Source organism: Pezoporus occidentalis, unplaced genomic scaffold (assembly GCF_034315485.1).
Source record: "Pezoporus occidentalis ecotype Australia unplaced genomic scaffold, CSIRO_AGI_Poc_V1 ctg168, whole genome shotgun sequence".
In the NCBI taxonomy this organism is placed as follows: Eukaryota; Metazoa; Chordata; class Aves; order Psittaciformes; family Psittacidae; genus Pezoporus; species Pezoporus occidentalis.
The window spans coordinates 1,121,137-1,141,197 of record NW_026913510.1 but is presented as its reverse complement, the minus strand read 5'-3'; the positions used below and the strand labels follow the sequence as shown (position 1 = coordinate 1,141,197).

The 20,061-nt window shown below is 38.6% G+C and overlaps 1 protein-coding gene and 1 long non-coding RNA gene across 2 annotated transcripts in view; both read right to left on the bottom strand.

The window, feature by feature from the left end:
- Window positions 1–20,061, bottom strand: part of LOC134161009 (uncharacterized) — a 379,533-nt gene that overhangs the window by 25,698 nt on the left and 333,774 nt on the right. The gene's annotated exons all lie outside the window — the stretch shown is intronic.
- UVSSA (UV stimulated scaffold protein A) overlaps window positions 1–20,061 on the bottom strand; it is a 53,337-nt gene that overhangs the window by 24,882 nt on the left and 8,394 nt on the right. Inside the window, exon 7 of the mRNA XM_062613497.1 lies at window positions 5,824–5,932. Within this exon, the coding sequence (XP_062469481.1) occupies window positions 5,824–5,932 (109 nt within the window). The remainder of the gene's footprint in view (window positions 1–5,823; window positions 5,933–20,061) is intronic.

Sequence of the window (20,061 nt, the reverse complement as noted above, 5' to 3'; positions counted from 1 at the left end):
TATAAATCTCCCCACCTTTAATGAATAGTTACAAAAGGCAGTTTGTCCATGTTTTTTTTTTCTTTAGAGAGAAACATCTTTTTTAGCTCAGAGAGAGCTGCACTAGAACAGCTTTTTCAGCCTGAAGCACTCCCAATTCTATGTAAAAACCAGGTGGTGACTTCTCTACTCAGGAAATAGCCTGAATTTGTACACCTTACGTGTTCAATGGAGTATAAGCTTTCTTTTCCAGCTACCATGACATTTTGTACTACAAAACCCCATGCTACTTAACACACAGAAAAGACATGATTCAGACACCATCAGCTTAGGAAAGATAGTATGGGAACACCTTTTTTTGAAGGGGGCCTATAAGCATGCTGGAGAGGGACTCTATTAGGGACTGTAGCAATAGGACAAGGTAATGAGTTCAAACTTACACAGGGGAAGTTTGGGTTAGATATAAGGAAGAAGTTCTTTACTGTGAGCGTGGTGAGGCACTGGAATGGGTTGTCCAAAGACATGGTAAATGCTCCATCCCTGGCAGTGCTCAAGGCCAGCTTGGACAGAGCCTTGGGCAAGATGGTCCAATGCGAGTCACCCCTGCCCACAGCAGGGGGGTTGGAACTGGATGAGCTGAAGGCCCTTTCCAACCCAAACCATTCTATGATTCTATCTGACCCACAAAGGCACATTGCTCCATGATGGGAGGAGAGAAGAATTTCTGAAATGGATAAAACTAACCCTTGGGATTTTAGAACTGCAGCTTTGATCCTGATATGAAAGAAATCCCAAGCAGGTTTAAAGATGCAATATGAACCACTGAATTAGCTATCAGGGACCTAAAAGCATTTTGTCTTAAGGCTCAGATGCAAGAGAAATAATCTGCTTAACCAGATTTGAAATAACAGTTTGCGTTCTTGACTGTACAGTCACTTCCCATATAATTTTGCATAAGGATGAAACCTGATAACCAGTAGACTGTTTCCATGCTAATATTCCCAAGTCAGATGGCTTCCTCATGTCACCACTTGTAAAATGGCAACAGCACTTCCCTGTACCTCAACATAGTATTGCGTAAGAAAGGTCATAAATGTATGCACTCAAACACAGACAATTATGAACTGAGAAAGCCCATTAGTAGACAACAGTTGCTAGAGATGGGTGCTCTGAACTAGATCTGGGAATTGTTATGGTTTAAGATGGAAAAATCACACCTCTCAAAATGGATCACCTCCCATGAGGTTCAGAGCTCACTTGCCAACTACATCAAGACCAGCCCCGGCACCAGCTCCAAATTCTGTCTGTGGCATAAGAATGACAACAGAAGCTGCACAGTTCCATCTCTTACCTTATCCACCTTTGACTGTAAGCCACTGCATCCAACAGCTGACCAGCAAAGCCCAGAATGGGGAAAATCTAGTGGAAACAAGATTTTATCCCTCCCTAAAGCTTTCTTTCTTTTAAATGCACAATGCCTCAGTTTTTAACAGATTCGCAATACCAGCTACACAAGGGTACATTCCTCTTCTGTAAATAAAACAACATCCCTGCTGAGAACCAGAGTAACCTTGTGAAAGTTATTTTCACAGCACTGTTTCTTTTTCAGCCCAATATTTCCCTTTAGCAACACAACGTATTTAAAATGGCCCCATGGTACCACAGCATGGCTGGTCTCTTGTCTGCAACAGACATCAGGTGCAAGTGTAAATAAGGATTATACAAATGGGAGGTTGTTAAAAGTCTGGTAATGCTAATTTGGCATGACACCCCTAATGGATTATATCTTCACACTTCACTTATCTAATCACCTAAATTCTTTTAACAAATTTACATTTCATCTTATACATGGAGATTCAAATTGACTTGTTCAATTCTCTCTCCACCCAAACTGTACCGATGTTCACTTCATTTATATATTAAACATCATCATCGATTTTGAAATCATCAACTATATATAGATAATACCAGCTGCACGTGTCTATATACTTATGCATACAAAGCTGCCCCATCTTAAATATCTAATTTGTTGGGGTTTTTTTTTTCACAACCTTTTCAGATCTCAGGAGGACCACAAATACATGTATGTGCTATCAGAAATAGCATTTCAGATGGAACTTTGCTTTGTCAGTAGGATACTTTGATTTTCCTAAGAGAAAGGAAGTGAAAAAAGTGACTTAAAAAAAGAAATAAAAAATAGAAATTTAAATGTCACATTTCAATCCATTTCCAGAGGCCATCCAATATCTGAAGGGAACCTACAAAGATGATGGAGAGGGACTCCTCATCAGGGACTGCAAAGATAGAAAAAAGGGTGATGGGCTCAAACTTAAACAGGGGAAGTTCAGGTTAGATACAAGGAAGAAGATCTTTACAGTGAGCGTGGTGACATGGAACAGGTTGCCCAGAGAAGTGGTAAATGCTCCATCCCTGGCAGTGCTCAAGATTGGACACAGCCTTGGGTGACATGGTCTAGTGTGAGGCATCCCTGCCCATGGCAGTGGGGTTGGAAGTAGATGATCTTAAGGTCATTTCCAACCCTAACTATTCTATGATTCTATGACTTGTACAAAAAGTTAATGTGAAGAGCTGTTCACTTCTCCTGGTTTGTTCAGGAAGTACCTGAAGGGGGCCTATAAGGATGCTGGGGAGGGACTCTTCATTCGGGACTGTAGTGACAGAACAAGGGGTAATGGGTTAAAACTTAAGGAGGGGAAGTTTAGATTGGATATAAGGAAGAAATTCTTTACTGTAAGGGTGGTGAGGCAGTGGAATGGGTTGCCCACGGAAGTTGTGAATGCTCCATCCCTGGTGGTGTTCCAGGCCAGGTTGGACAGACCCTTGGATGGCATGGTTTAGTGTGAGGCATCCCTGCCCATGGCAGGGGGGTTGGAATTAGATGATCTTAAATTCCATTCCAACCCTAAGAGTAGCAAGATTCTAAGAGTAGCAACTCAAGGGAAAAAACACCCCTTTAAACTGTTTACACCTTCCACATAAGATAAAATCTCTTATATGGAAGGTTTAATGTTCCAGTTGGAACATTCCGCTTGCACAGACTTCCATTTTTTTAGCTCAGAGTCCTCATTAACTAGATGTGAACTAAAGAAATGTATCAAAAACCCCATCCGAATTATATAAAACTAAAGTCACTGCTATGATAACCATGCTTGTATATGGAATAAAGAACCATATTTAGAGGTGGTTGCTTAACACATCCAGCTCTTGATAACATGCTACTATGAAATGAATGTATCCTTGTGTGTTTTAATATGATAATTCACTTTTCTAAACAAAATGTGCCAAAGGATGCTTATTTTGGTTTTACTTATTAAAAACATGCAGAACAGAAACTAGCAGGGCAAATTCAAATCTCCATTTTCCTCATGCAGGCCTAAGGTAATTACACAAGAAGCCAGATGACTTATGCAATAGTTACATATTGGCTTCTGAAATAGATTTTGAACTAGTAACTGAACAGCTGGTGCAAGAAAGCACTCAAGTCCACACAGACAGAAAAAAGTCCATGCTTAAAAGGCTGCCTGAATTCTTTTCAGGAATGCTGAATTATTTTCAGACTCTTTCCTGAGCTCGAAGCTCACATAATAACTTTAAATAACAGCAAGCAAAAGATGAATGATTCCAGGAACATCAAGACTGGTTCATTTCTTTCTAAATGCTATTTTTAACAAACACATCAGATAAAGAACATCCAAGTGTGACCATTAGCTCCTTCGTAACTACATGTGTACAAAATGAGAGGTTTTGTTTGCTGATTGATTGGCTTCTCCATTATAATGAATTTTCCTATCAGCAATAGCTTAAATACAAATTGGGAATTTCTTAATTCATTTTATATAGATTTTAAAAACATCCTTGAGGAGATTATATGCTTGTTCTTTTATCCTTTTCGTGAGAAGGAATTCAAATAGCAGTAAAGTACTTTGTTAGTGTGGTACAAAGGGTGATAAGATGTTTTATTTTTTAAGTGTGTCCATGAGGAAGACCAGAGAGGAAAGGGATGAGTACATTTCACTTCCAGGGGAAGGTGACAAGTAGGAACAGAACTTTTGCATGTCAGTATTCATCAGGATGCTGCTAAAGATATGGAAAACAAGTTCCAGTACCTGGAAGTATTGAGGAAATACCAGTTTTAGCACAAGGAATACTGCCAAAGGAAGGGGAAAAAAAAAACCAAAGATGACCCATAGCTATGATCATGACTTACCTCATTTGCTCATTCATTTACTATCACTATCAATGTTTTGGACTCTCATTACCCATGCACACATAAGAAGCTGTTCATAACTGTCTGGAAGGCTGCTACCCCTTTCTTTCATTATATTCCTTTTCTGAAAGTCCTGCTGTTAGCAACAATTAGAACCCAAAAGCCTAAAGATAGTTTCAAGCAACACATACGGTAAGAGAAATGCCAAACCACATTGCAGCTACCTGATGCCTAGGCACTAGCCTAGGCACTAGCCTAATCTCAGTCCTCTATATGACTGATAATTTCCACATGGACGTGTGGAGGAATGGAGACATCTACCTCCAAACAAACTGGTTTCAGTCAGTTGGCCTTGTTGCATGTTCTTAGGTGGGGAACAGAGATATAGAGATAACCAATACAGGGCTTACTTCCCAGGGTGTCCTGGTAGGTTAAGTCTAGGTGGGGTAGATGGACTGCAGCAGTAGTAGGACTTCACACCCGAAGACATCCTTGAACTGACCCCAGCCACTACAGATTATTGTTACTGATCACCTTTCATTGTAGCCAAATTTGATGGCAGAACACAGTAAAAGAATCACCTGAGCTACATCATGTTGGGTTTACACAGGCACAGCCCCTTGTTTCAGCAAAATTAAACATTTGGCTTATACAGGTAATGCCTACAGCCTGACTTTTGATGGAAACTCTGGATATGTTAAAAATGAGCACTAACAGGATTGGAAAAAGGCACAACACAGCACCAGCCTTACACAAATACTCATGGAGAAATGCAGGAGCAAGAAACTTATACAGTGTCCAAAGTTTTGTATGCAGTGGCAGCTGCCCTCTCCTTCTCTACAAGGTACCAAAATCTTCTGTATCTTAATATACACAATGCTATATAAAGGCAAAGCTGCAGACACTTAACAGGTTAGATGGACAAAGGAGAAGGAGTAATGCACTGAAACTGCATTATTCAAGATGAATTTTCCTCAGTAATTTCCCCTCTTGATTTCTCAAAACCACATTATAACTTTATTTAAAAATAGCATCTTTAGAATGCATTAAAAGAAGGCAAGATTATATTTTGTCATCTGGTACATGATCAGTGGCTACAACTCTGCACTTGAAGGCAGAGCTCCATTTAACATCTTGTTACCTAAATACCCCTTCCCTTTTCTTTCTGAGCTGTATGTTGGCCACTCTATGAGAGGAAGTGGCTGCACATCTCAAGTGCTATTAATGCAGGTGACAGTACAAAACCTTATCCCATCTCACCAGACTGTTACCAGTATTTCCAATATTCAGGCTCATTTACAGCTTTATTTGCAATCCCTTCACTCCCACTATGTGTTTAGCACACTTCTAAGCACACGCTGTGCTGCTTCTGGCTCTAAACTACAGTGGAACATGATGGAATGAAATAAGCTTCTCGTCTCAGTTGTTCTTGCTCCTAGAAAGTATTTGTTTATCTGGAGCCAATCGCTGCTCCTGCATCTATGTAATGACTTCCTCATAGCAGGCAGAGATTACCCACACCGCTGATCACTTTATTACTTCAGAATGGCTGTTTATTTATCTTAGTGCAGCAGTAACATGCAGGGATAAAGCTTGTCGCAGCTGGGCAAACTCACCATATTCCTTACGCAGGTGGTCTGGAATGTGGGGCTCATAACCTTCCTTCTCAGGGACCTCCACAAATTCATCTTCATCCTCATCGTCATCATCGTCCAAGGCTTTCATCTAGAGACACGTTGAACATGTGAAGACTGCTTTTTGTTTACTTTCACAGTGAAAATATTTCACAGACATCCTGATTGCCCTACTGAGATGTAAAAAGTATTTCCCTAATTATGTATTTAATCTTTATCCAAGATTAGGCCTTTGCTTAACATTTTATCTCTAAAGCCATACTCTATCCTAAGGGCTTCTTTAAAGCCCCTTTTATCCATTAGAACACATGCAGTTGGTGAAGCCCAAGAAGTGTAAAGCTATAAAACAAGACCATAAACCTTAAAACATCCTCAAGATTTTGACCTAATGAGAAAATTTTAGCCTTACCTCTTCTCCTTCCACTGATTTTACTCATTTATATGCACCCAAATAGTCTGTGGCATGTTAAATAGTACCACAGATTATTTCAGAGCTCAAAACCAGAGCAGGCACACAGAAAGGGAAGTGGATGGACTGGTAAGCAAATACTGACCAAAGAAAGAATATTCAGATCTGTATACTACAGGATTTCACTGTGCTTCTTCACAACAGCACTAAAAATAATTTGATACATTAATTTCTCTACTAATTCAGTCTATCCTAACCATTCATACCATTAGACTGCACCCATTACTATGGTCAATGAGCACTTAGTCTGTGCTGCCTTCTGAAACTGAGTAACTATTACTAGCTGGAAAACAACTAACCAGGGTAATTCATTCAGGTAATTGGCTTCCTATGTATCATTTCAGCTAGCTACTACTACGTTTGTTCCAGCAAGCCTCTACACTTTTATCTAATCTTGTTCTATACCTAAAAATGAATTTTTCTTCTAAACTACACATAAGCTAAAAGAATCTGTGCCACACATGTGTCCTGTACTATCAGAACTTTAAAGTAGCAAATGCCAACTACCCTAAAAAGGCAGCAATGATGCAGGTCTTATGCTTTATTTTCTTTGACCACCTTGAGAGTCACCTAACTCTTAACTACAAGAGAATTAGCACATTATTGTATGTCTACTGTCCACTGTTACAAGCCTAGGAAATAATAAGGGGTATCCACTAAACCCAACCCTACCACAGGCTATCACTTTTTTCAACTGGGCTGCAGCAAGCCAAAGTAATAGATAAAGAATGGCATCATTTTTACTATTTTCAGCAGTGTTCTCTACTTCTCTTCCTGCACCTGACTTAGGCTGATATTCATACCAACTACTCATTGTTACAAGCATTGGAGGATGCTGCAGGTTTTGCCTGCAGCAGAATTTTCCCAATTTAATGCAACCCGCTAATCTCGTGTCACAGCTGAGTTCCTTTAAATCATACATATAGTCTGAAGCCAAAGAACCTAGAAACCAATGTTGGGCTACTGAATGCAGTTAAAAATTTAAAACAAATAATAATGAAAAAAATAATCAGCATTTCTTTTTGGTCAATATTACTTGGAAGCTGGACTGTATTAATTTCTAACAAAGAACATTAACTGATATTAATAGATATTGATACACTTTAACATATAATGAACGGAAGGTGCAAGTCAGAAGTACAATTCTTCGCTTTGTTTAAAAATATGACTTTAAGAAGCTGCAGTTCCAGTGAAAAGATTTACTGTCCTGAGGACAGAGTAGATTTACTACTGCGTTCTTACCAGAGAACACCTCATAGTCTTCATTTTACAATAAAGTCTCAGCATAATTATGTTTGAAGGTACCCAGCTGCCAAAGCCAGGTAACAACACAATGTAGTCTTTCCAGCCCAATTGTCACTACTCTGAGAGCTGCCAACCTTCAGACTAGGCTGGAGGATCCTGCACCCTAGTTTACTTTTTGTTTCCAACTGCCATCACTTTTCCTCATCTGAAAGAAAGCTGCAATACAAGCCCTACCTGGCATGGCTGAGGCAGACGCCTGCTGCAGCACAAACCAAAATAGAGCTACAACGGAAAGAAAGAATTCTACCACCAACCACAAACTTGCAAAGCCACTAGACATGAAAGAACATCTGTGTTAAATTGCAACTTCTGGGAGATCTTCTCAATTGCCTTTAGAAAGAAAAAACAATCAGGTTTTGTAGTCTGCACAACAGAAGAGGGCTAGAGATTGAAGTTAATTTATTTGTATTTCGGTTTCACAATTCTTCTGATGTTGTCATCCCCTTTTTATCTGTTGGGGAAATTTAATTAAATTCAGAAATAATATCCACTACTACTTCTCCAGCTCCAAGCAGGGCAATGTCATATTATCCATTCTCAGGTTCCACTTCACATTTAACAATTTAAAATGATTTCACCAAGCTAAAACTTGTCATGGATGATCTTAGAATCACAGAATGGTTTGGGTTGGAAAGGACCTTAAAATCATGCAGTGCCAACGCTCTTGCCATGGGCAGGGACACCTCACACTAATACATGTCACCCAAAGGCTCTGTCCAACCTGGCTTTGAACACTGCCAGGGATGGAGCATTCACCACTTCTTCGGGCAACCTGTGCCAGTGCCTCACCACCCTCACAGTAAAGAACTTCCCTGTATCTAACCTGAACTTCCCCTGTTTTAGTTCAAACCCAGTACCACTTGTCCTGTCGCTACAGTCCATGATGAAGTCTTACCACTTTGTGCCATAATGTAAAAGCTGACTTTCACATTATAAAACAGGGAAAGTAAGTTTGGTGGATTTCTATTGTCTTTACTGAGAAGAAGTCTGTAAACGAATGAACAGCAACAGGCTTAAGGATCTGAAAAATAAACCACTAAGAAAAATCAGCTCAAACTGATCGTTTAACTTAAATTAACAGATACCTAAAATATCAGTGGGTACAAGTAGTCATGTGCATGACATAGGTGAGAGCACTGGAAAGAGTTCAGAAGGGTTCTACCTTTAATTGCAATTGCTCCTGATCTGTTCACATGTCACTTGGGGCACGTAGCTCTCTGCATTAATACACTAAAATTCAGCAGGCTTCACTAATCCTCAACTTGAAAACTGCCTTAGAAGCAACTCTGCTGTATTACCTGCATGGTCTAAAACTTGAAAGCACGTGAAAAGCCTGAGGGAGAAAAAGCATAATCAGATGCAAATTCACTTTGTTTAGGTACAATCCATGAACTGTGCATTCAAGTACTATAGAAAACATTAATCATAGGAAACTGTAATTTTTGTTATCAGTCTAACACTAATCAAAAGGGAAACCTGTCACTACCACTGACCTGTGAAACGTCCCAATTATACTCTTTGGAAATGACAGGAGCACTTAACTTCCTCACTGAGTAAATGACGACAATCCATCAAGTTGGAATAACAATGAGCCACGGAGCTGAAAATTATTTTTTGTATAGAATCTACCCAGGAATTTATGAAAGGTGAAAAGCAACCCAAGGTTTTAGGGGCATTATGGCTTTCAGCTAGTGCAGCACATATCAAACACTAAACAGAATTTATGTGTTTTAATTTTCTAAAAGGTAGATGTGGACTTGGTGCTACAATGCATAACATATAATGCCAGATTTTAAATATGGGGGTCATTTTCATAAAATATTATGCGGATTGTTCACACCCTTGAATTTCCCTGGGCTCTTCCAGTAAATCTAGATTTCCTGTAGAAAAAATTAACTGCTTAGCTAACTATCGGGAATGAAGCCCCCTTTTCCCTTCAAGCAGACATGAAGTCTTTCTTTTGATGTAATCTTTAACAAGATAACACTCATCTTTTTACTTTAAAATATTCATCACTGGTGGGAATTCAAGAAGTTGCACAGTAGTTGGGGGTAGTTGTATCCCAGTTTGCTTGCTCCCAGCGGTACTTCATCAGAACCACTCATTTATGCTGTTTTGTTCCATTCCCTTTCTACAGAGAGGAGAGCTCATACGTTAACATTATTAGCTAGAAAAATGTTTCTTTTTTTCTTTCCAAATCCACTTTTCAAACATGAAGGAAGCTCCAAAGCAAGTTCTACAGAGGCAGTGTGAGAGCTCAGCCACCCTCTATCTATATTTCTACTGTAGGTGAACTTTTTCAGTCAATTAAAACAATTAAAAAGATCACCAATTCACAATTAAATTAAAGATTTAAGACAACATTTTAGCAAATGATAATCCTTTAGGAATGAGGGGTTAGATACCTGCAAACAAGAAAAATAAGACTAAGGTAAACCCAAGCAATATGCCATTTCTAGTGGACCATACCTGAAGGGAAGTAAAGTATAAGCTCAGGTGATAAATACCACAATGTAAAGCTTTTCTTGTATTGTAGGGAATTAAATACCTCTAAGATAAGTAGTCACTCAAGGGTTTGTTTCTCAATCCCCTGTTAAAGAATGTGGAAAAAAACCTCAGGTCCCATTCTCAAATTCATTCTAATTATCAGGTGATATGAGGGAAATCGCTAACATAGTTTGGCAGCCTTACCAGAGACAGAGGGGGAACCACCTCCTCTCTGTCACTAGAGGATGGCCCACGTGAAGGGACACCAGATTCCCAGACACCAGAAGCTACTTCTTTCACTATCACTGATCCTTAAGTTCCAGGGAGAGGGGAAGTTTTCTGCTCAGTGTTAATCTGCTCTACAATGCTGGCAGTTATTTATCTAAATGAATCATGTGTTTGCAAAACTATGTGTTGGGTTTTTTGTTTGTTGGTTCTTTTGTTTGTTTTAATGTGGTAATTTCCCTAACTAGATATCTCACTGTGAGAGGAAATAGGATTTAGCTACACAGTTTCCAGATTCTTGGGCTAAACTTATTTGTATATGAGAATATAACTTAAAATAAAAGGACAGAAAACATACATGCGTTATTTTCATTGTAATCAGAGTTAGAACATCTCCATTCTCCTGACTTTCATTAAAAACTTACAATACTCCTGACTTTTCCAGCTGGACAAATGTAATCAAACCATTTGTTCCCTAACTCATTAAAAACCCAGATGTTTCTTTATTACTTTCCACCTTGGAGCAACCTGGTCTAGTGGAAGGTGTCCCTACCCATGGCAGGGGGCTGGAACTGGATGAGCTTTGAGCTCCCTTCCAACCCAAACCATTCTGTAACCTTATTAAAAATATTGAAAACAAACATGGGATGCCAATAGGAATGCAATCGTAGCTTTACTTTAGAGTCAACACTCTGAGAGCCTCCAGCTATTAGCATAGCTCAGTGCAACCACAGCTCCAGTTAAATGCCTTGCTTGTCCATCCCAACCAGTAATAAATGCAAAATACCCTCCACAAAATGCACAACACATGAAAAGATGTAAAGAAAACCCTTTGGTTCTCTTTCCAGTTTTACATGAACTGAGCGCAACATTGTGCTAACAGGATTTCAAAACCTGAGTCTCCAAAGAAAACAATACAATGACTGAAATATAAAAGTGTAACCAGTTTATAGGACTAGAGGAACAGCATTTACTAATGATTTTGGAAAAAAGAGGAAGGGAAAAGACAGCATATGAAGAAGTCCTATCTACTTACTAAAACACCACTCGCAAACTACAGCTGGGACCAGCAAATAAATTCTGCATGGTGTAATTAACTTGGTTGCAATCTCAATTACTTTTCAGCCAAGAAATCACTTTTGTTCAGTTTTATGTCTGTTCCTTTTTTTTTTTTTTAGAAGGAAAAAAAAAATGATGTAAGGCATTCTCAGACAAGTGAACTCTAAACTTCATTTGTCTTTCCGCAGGCTTGATGGCTATGCATTTAAAAACCCATTCTATCTTATAAACTAAAAATTAAATGTACTCAGCTGTGATGGTCGTCATTGCATCTGCTATTTATATGCTAATACCCTCCCTGGAAGATCTTGCAAATTATTCCACCATGCCAATATCTCATGTGCATCTACTCAAAGCCAACTAAATATTTTCGAGAGGCAGAAGAGTTTGGTTAGGGAACCAGAATATTTATTGCTGTAGAATCTAGTTAAAGGGGCAACCTTAAGCAAATACATTTTTTATTCGCCTGTAACACAAAATATACTTCAGTCATCTGAAAGGAAATTTGGGGATATTCTATGTAAGTAAATAGCGACTGGGTAAAAAGAATTTCTTCAGCACCAGTAATAAAACCAGAATAGTCAAACAGCGTATCTTACATGTAAGGGCTTTTACAAGTTCCTCCTTTTCCATCCTTTTATATTAGGATGATGTGGAAATAAATGTTGGCATTTTGGCAGATTTCAGACCCAGGCTTGAGTTTTCCTGTGTGCCACACAAGGAAAACAAACTACTAAAAGAGCTGTATTTATAGGGAACTCCCATATAGACCCCCTCCCCTTTGCTCTGTGATTTGAGCATAAATTCAAACCTCAATGACCGCAAATTAGATATGTGGTCCAGGCAAATCACATTTTATGTTAACCAGTAAAAGTATCACTCTTCATTCTATTTGTAGTTGCACAACAGCACATCAGCTACTGGGCCAGGCTGACTTTTATTTAGGAATGCATATTTCACACTTTCATAATTTCCACATGTTAGGAAAAATGCTTAAAGGGTTCCAGCCCAACACTTAGCCTAAGGGTAATGCTGGAGAACCAGCGAGCCTTGGTCCAAATTGCTTTAGCAATATAAACTACCTAATGGACCAGCTTCCCCTTAAAGCAACGTACATTTGCCAGAGTCCGTGAGTATTGCTGGAGTCCTGGAGGTGCAAGCATGAGGCTTACTCAAGACATGTGCCAAAGCCCTTGCCACCCTACCCAGTGACCAACACAACTTGGATACACACACTGGGAGGTCAATAGTGAGGGGGAGCATTGCACAAAATCTATATCACTCCGTGTTACTACCTGCTGCATTTCTGGACCCTGGCAGGCTCCAGGCCCCAGATAAGGTTAGGAGGGATTTTAATAAAAAGCAGCAAAATAATCACCCAAAGAGTCCAGCTGGTCTTAAGGTGCAAGACAATTTAAAACCCTTTGGATCTTCATGAATATTGTTCACAAGAAATTAGTATGTCCAATATATGAAATGGACTAGCATATACATTTACAGTTTTAAAGTACAGCAAACAAAAGGTAGTCTGGAAAACTGGTGCATTTAACAAAAAAACATCTCGGGAAGATATTGCAAGCCAAGTTTAGTACTTGTTTAGCAATAGCCATTCAAGATATACCCTCAGATGTATTTTCATACTTTGCTAGTTGGGCTCCCATCATCCACCAAAATCAACAGATGAAGTTCTCTTGCACAGCTGAATTTTTCTTCATAAAATAAATACCTCATTCAGGGGTGATACAACAGCTTTATTTAAACTACCAAAGATCTCCAAAGTCTAACACCACCTTTCCTGTCCACATATGCCAGGGCACTAAGCCAAAAGTCCGCTACCTTTCATTATTAAAGCAAATAAAGTTCCAACATAAAAACCCAAAATATTCCTACAAATTTCTGCTGGCCATCAGTATTTGATACCTATATTTAATTTGTTTTATTGAAACTGACTGAAGTGTTACTCCCTTAAATATCTTGGTGTAATATATATACAAAAACAAAGGTTACGTCTTACTTTTAGAAATACAGGGATGTACTTCCTCACATAGTTACTGCACATATTCCAGGCACTACATCTTGTTACACAGTAAACAATAACATATTTTATAGTATCTGGTATGATTTCTTCCACCCAGTTTTATAACTCACACTGTTAGAGGACCTGAGCATGTATCACTCCATCAGCCTGAGTCTGATTAAGTAAATTTACTCTGAGTAAAGACTGACCTTCATAATTGGATCTGCATTACCTGAGTTTATTCAGTTACTGAAAGGGACACTCTCACTAGGCATATAATGCTGCTACAAAAACCTCTGGATTAGGTTTAAGTTAGTTCAGGTCCCTGCTGCAACAGGAGGCACTGGGAATCAGTAGGGAGGAACTGACAAGACTATCCCTTTTGATTGCTGCTCATGTTTAGATCATCTTTAAGCCAAAGATGATCACTACCAGAATGTTAAGCTGCTTCCCTGTTCAGCTCCCACAAGCAGTACAATAGCCACCCATGCAAGAACATCCACCTGCTAAGAAACAGTTTTAATAGCTACATAACACACTAAGAAATACTTGGCAGAATTTAATTTTTAATGTTTCAGGAATTGTAGAATACATGAAATAAGTTTAACAAAGGAAGAGGCAAGCATAAAATAGTGTTGCACACATAACTGGGCCTTAAAAACCAAACTTGTTTTCTTCTTAATTCACAGATAACCCACGAGCAAGGAAACTCTGTGAAAGTGCTCACTCAGTTTTTCATTCACCTTGACATAAATGTTTGCAGGTTCAAAGAGTGAGATGTGATGAAGCCAGCAAATCTGCAAGCCAGGTGATATGAAATCATATTTAGAGTCCATGCTCAGACAGGAATGTACCCATAGCAGAGTTCCTGAAATGTTTTACTTTCCCAAAAGCAGTAGGAAACCCCTTATGTTTGTCACTGAAGAAACAAGCAACTGTTGTACAGACACTGTCAAGGTTAAAAGTGCTACCCTAAACAGCCACTATACCTGAACTACCCCTCCATTCTTCCTGGCCTGTTTTCCTGTACACAGCATTCCCTGAAGACCAGACTGAATTCTTTAAAGCCATTGCATAGGGCTGTAGTGAGGTCCAGAACTGGCTATACCCATTTCTGGACCATAAACTGTTTTTCTATGGTCAGTAATTCAAAGGTCAACCAAAAATACCTCTTTCTTAACCCCTCCACAGAGAAGCCTTTAGGTTTTCCAGTGGTTTCCGGCTAGTCCAAGTCATCTACAAAATGATAAACAGTATTCCTATGACCCCTTGAAATATTACAGGCAATGAATGATTCTGAATGATTTTTGTGATTCAGAGGCCTATACATAATAAAAACTACATTTTAGAGCTGGGGGGAAGGGGACATTCTCATTTCCAGTAATTTTCTTTAAAAAATTTTAGGAAATGTGATTTTTATCAAAACTGTGTTACAACAAGACTCCCATTCATTCATGCTAAAAGTCGTATTGTACTTGGTGGATTACCTCCTGTCACTTAAACCAGATCAAACTCGCGCTACTACAACTCTGTATACACCACCAATGCATGTTCCCCTCTCTCATGATATAGTCTGCTCACACATAAACTGTTAAGTCAGGAACTACATTGCAGCTTGCTCCAATGATCACATTTATGAATGAACCTGAACTGCACACTGGTTGAAAATTATTTCAGATGCTGCATTTTAAACAGGTAAATATGCATCTCAATTAAGTAAACCTGATTTATTACAGACAAATCAACAAAATATACGATGCAAGACACATATAACCCTACCTATATTCTTGATTGTGGATTTTAGGCTTAAAGCTATCTTTACAGGTGAATATATTAACTTTAATATTTACTGCACTAATTAAATTTAAATGTGTTAGTCTGTGTTCCAAGAAAAATTTCTTCCTTTTCTATTTTTATAATTCCATATTTAGCAGTGTGCCTTTATAAACCTCAGAAATACATTCAATTCACTCCCATATACTGTTTCCCCTTGTAAGGTATGAGGGATAAAAAGCAGGAAGCAAATTTATATCTACTACTTGCAGAGTACACACTGCTCAGTATTCATAGATGAATCAAGGGAGATGACCCTTGGGCCTGAAAAACTTAAATACTTAACATAAGGGTTAACTTGATGATAGAGACATCCTACTTTATTTTACACTCTATTAGAAGAGCTCCAAATTGCATTGTGCGACCTGCGAATCAGATAGGGATCAGAGGTCGTCACAGTGACAACTTTAAGAATTCATGGCTAGATCTGCATAACAAGATATTTTTAATAACTCTCTAACAGCAGCAGGCTGCATGGCGAGTGAGAGGCATAAAATATACCACAGCCACGTTCAGCTCCAGGAAAAAAACCCAACCCAAACCCACCACACTACCTGATTAGACGACTCTTAAGAGTACCATTTTGAGGGTTAATTTTAGTGTGGTGGTTTATAGCAATCCTACATTCTAATAAGACTTAAGAAACCTGAGAGCTCTTTAGGTGAAAAGTGATTATGGAAGAAACATTTTACAGATAGAAATAATAATCAGATGATAGTTAAAACAGGGGAGGAGAGAAGAGGAAGCATAAGCATCTGTATGACTTCTTTAATATCTTGTGTTCATTTTTACAGTTATGACTGACCTGGCTTTCTGATAAATGTTAGCTAGACAAAACCAGAAATAGTTAAAATGTTGCCTTGGCTGTTACTTTGACCATACAAACACTCACATTACATGCTAATGATGTATAGTCTGATAGAAGACATGTTTAGATGTAATGCACACTAACGACCGACATTAAGTTCAAATCTTAAGCACTTATGGTTTTCAAAGAGCAACTTTGTTAAGAATGAGGGGTTTTGCCTGTGCTGCTTAAAAGCATCACCTTAGGAAATGACTTCTTTTACAAAGGTGTCTCTCTTGCTCCTTGGTCTGAGTATGTTTTAGCAGATGCAGGTTCAGGCATAGGGAGGGATCATTAACGACAATTACTTACCCCCCCCCCGAAATAACTTCTCTAAAAGGAAGAGTTAAAAAAGAAGGATGTGAGCACAAGAAGCTGCTACAGAAAGCAGTCAGCTGGACTAGATATTCTATGGCTACAGAAAGAAGCAGAAAGGGAAAACAATACAGCCCTTGCTTTTGATCTAAAATTCACGTGTGACTTTTTTTAAAGCAGACACTGACTTAACTAAAAGACAGAGTTGAAAAAACAATCAGGTAGAAATAACTCATTCACACTGATAAAATGCCACGCTGCAGTTGAAGATACAGAAAAAATTCAGCAACAGTCTTGCAGCTAAATAAACAGCAGAATTCTTGGCTTAGTTTATTACATATTCAGATTTTAATCTTTTTATATATAAAAATATTTTAAGATTGAATTATAACCAGCAAATATGTCACTTGCAAAAAGAATTTGTAACTATTTTCTGTCATTATTCAGGAAAATCAGACTTATAGTGCAATAAGGTTTAGGGATCAAATCAGGATCAAAAGGACAGCTTTATCCAAGTCTAATTATTAATGGCATGGCATTATTGAATTCACCCAGATGTTTCACAGGATAAAATTAACTACATGCATGAACCAAGATCCAAGTGCATTCTTAGATTTGACAGATGATAAAGAAAGGTGAAACAAAAATTAAAGATTAAAAATCTTTAAATTAAAAACTCAAGATGTAATAGGCGTGTTAAATGATCACTGCTGACAGACAAGTAGTGTCTTTCTCACACCATATTGCCCAGTAGCTTCTCTCTGTTCGAATCTTAGCCAGCCCAATTGGTAAATCTTTTACTTAGCTTCACAAAGGTAATGACAGAAGAGATAAACATACTCTCAGCGTACACAACATGGCTTATGAACTACGTTTCCATTAATGTGAGGATTTCATGTACTATCCTAACGGATAAACTTTTATGGAAATGATGTAAATGAAAGGTAGTGTGCATGACTGAAAATACAGCACACACCTGTCCTCTCACAACTTTAGATACAAATGACCTTGCAGTTTTAAATTAGCTGCAAATCAGACACTAAATAAGAAAAAAAAGCTAGCATTTTAAGACAAGCAGGAAGGTATTAATAAATTAAACTATTTCTCAGCAGCAAAAAATCTTTTTAAGGAACATTTTAGCCATAAGTAAGTTATTCTTAAAAAGGAATTAAACCTCTGGAAAGAGGAATTTCTATTTAAACACCAATCTCAGCCAGTAATTAAAATCGTTCTTCTATAATAATTCACCTAAACGGAGTGAAGGATTAACTCGAAGTGCCTCTGGTGTATTGCTGCTGTAGTGAGTTCCACCTGGAAACACAGATTGAGACGATGGCTGGTTTTGTATAAAGCTGGTGTAGAGAAAAATTGTCGAGCATGCAGTGTGCACTCCCTCTACTGGGCACTGAAATTATCCTGGTTCTTTCAGAGACTGGGCTGTGTCCGAGCCAGCCCGAGCCAGGTACCATGAAATAAAAGCCTTGATACAGCTTCTGCCTTCTTGCCCTAGATTCAGCTAAAACTCAGATTCACAGAAAAAAATGAAATGATGTTGAAATTCCTGTTTACACGCCTAAAATACATTTCCTATCAGAAACCAACACCTGATTTGCACCCCAAACAAGTATTTACTTGCAGTGAATGTAACTTGTGTAAGCACACAAAAACTTATTTGCCTTTGATCAAAACACCCTAACAGCTCAGGAAGAAATGTCTTGAAGACTTCTGATCTGGGGGCAAAGCAATGGGAAGGAGGAAGGCATAGTCTGGGCAGCCGGGCTGAATTACCATTTACAAGATCTGCCACAAGGGATTTGTTTCCAGACAGTCAAATCATAACCTTTGTTGTTGTTTTCCCTCTCCTCCCACAGCTCCAGAGATGCAAGTGCAGAATGGCACTGTGGCCTACTTGCATTAGCAAGGTTTAGGTATTCCATAAAAATGATGGTGTCTTTACAATTAAGGCTTTCTGATGGTTTGAGATGTTCACTATCAGAGGAGAAAAGCAAGAGGTAGTTATACCTTACATCACTCTAACCACTCAGTCCAAGTGTTTCATTGTGTAAAATCCTGTGATTTCTTTCAAGTGACTTGGTGCAAGAGAAGTTCCTACACAAGGGTACTGATGACATGTGGTAAGGGACTCCAGGACCTCCCTTTTAAGTGGCAATTTAAATCTCTGCAGGATTGAGAGGTATAGTACAGTTCATAGTAATAAACCTCCAGTTTCACTGTCTACTACTAAACTCTTCCCTTTATCAACTTTCTCAATCTCAATCTGAGGATGGGCAAAGCCTTTACTCCCCCCCCCCCCATCCCTGGACAGAACAGGGAGAAAGTGCAGAGTAGAACAGGTGAAAAGGGGGGAAATTAGAGACCAGAGAAGGACAAAGGAAAACCAGAAAATCAGAGGACACTGGGCAAGCCCAAGCCATCAGCCAAGTTTCCAAGTCCCTATCATTCTGTTTTATACTTGCTAATAAAACCACTTTCCCCCAGAAGGAAAGGCTTACCTGTGGTGCAGGATCATAATTACACTGGAAATGAGCAAGTACACAAACAATTCACCTTTATGTTCTCCAGCTAACAATAGAGGTATCTCAGACTGCAGCCACTAGCTGCTAGGAAAACTGCTATCTTATCCAAATGTAGAGATGTCACAGACCAACTACAAATCAGACAATTCACATGGGACCACCTACACTCAGCACTTTATTTACATTCTCTCTGCTTACTAAATGCTCCCTTTCATTTCTAGGTGTGCTCATTTCTACATGTGAGCAGGTACAGCACTCACTGACTCCATGTGCTAACTAATAACACCACTGTAATGCACTGAGCTCTGCCTGGACAGGGCGGCTCTGAGCCAGTGCTTTGAAGGACAGACTAAGTACTTCCCTTGGATTTAAAGACAGAGAAGATAGTAAAACTTTGGCATAGCAACTTCAGCTTCAATGACACAAGGATGTACAGACAGAAGCAATAACACAAACATCAATGCTGAATTCAAGAGGAGCTCTGTGTAGTCTTTCATATGCTGACACGTAAAATAGTTGACAGATGGAGATTTAATAATCACTAAGATAGGCTGTTTATTTTGTTCTATCAGACTCATTTTACTGTGGTTTTAACAAACTCATTTGACACATGACTAAAATATAATTAATACAGTTTCCTTCTACAGTACAAAGCTCTCTGTGTGCAGGTTATAAATTTAAAGTAACTAAATTTGGTTTTTTTCCCACTGGAGAAAAACCCTAGGAATAATTATATATTGTTTTCCATGCCTAAGTTAATACTTCAATCCGCACTGCTTCATTTTGAATGTATTTGTGAGCTCTGTTATGTATTTTCCTTTTTTTTTTTCCTTCTAACCACAGAATTTATTAGCTTTCAAACCTCATATAGATAGCATTGATCAATCTCCAGAAATGGTTACAATACCACTTTAAACACTCACACACACACACGCACACAAAAATCCAGGCTTGAATGTCCTTTATATCTTGCAAGAAATATAGCAACCAATATTCCATGCAGAAGTGCAGCAAATGAAGTCCTGTCAAGCAAATGGCAGGAATGACAGCAGATGTCTGGATTCCTTCATAGCTGGTTGCATAAAGGTAGCACACATATTTCACTGGAGAAAAAAAACCCTCTGAC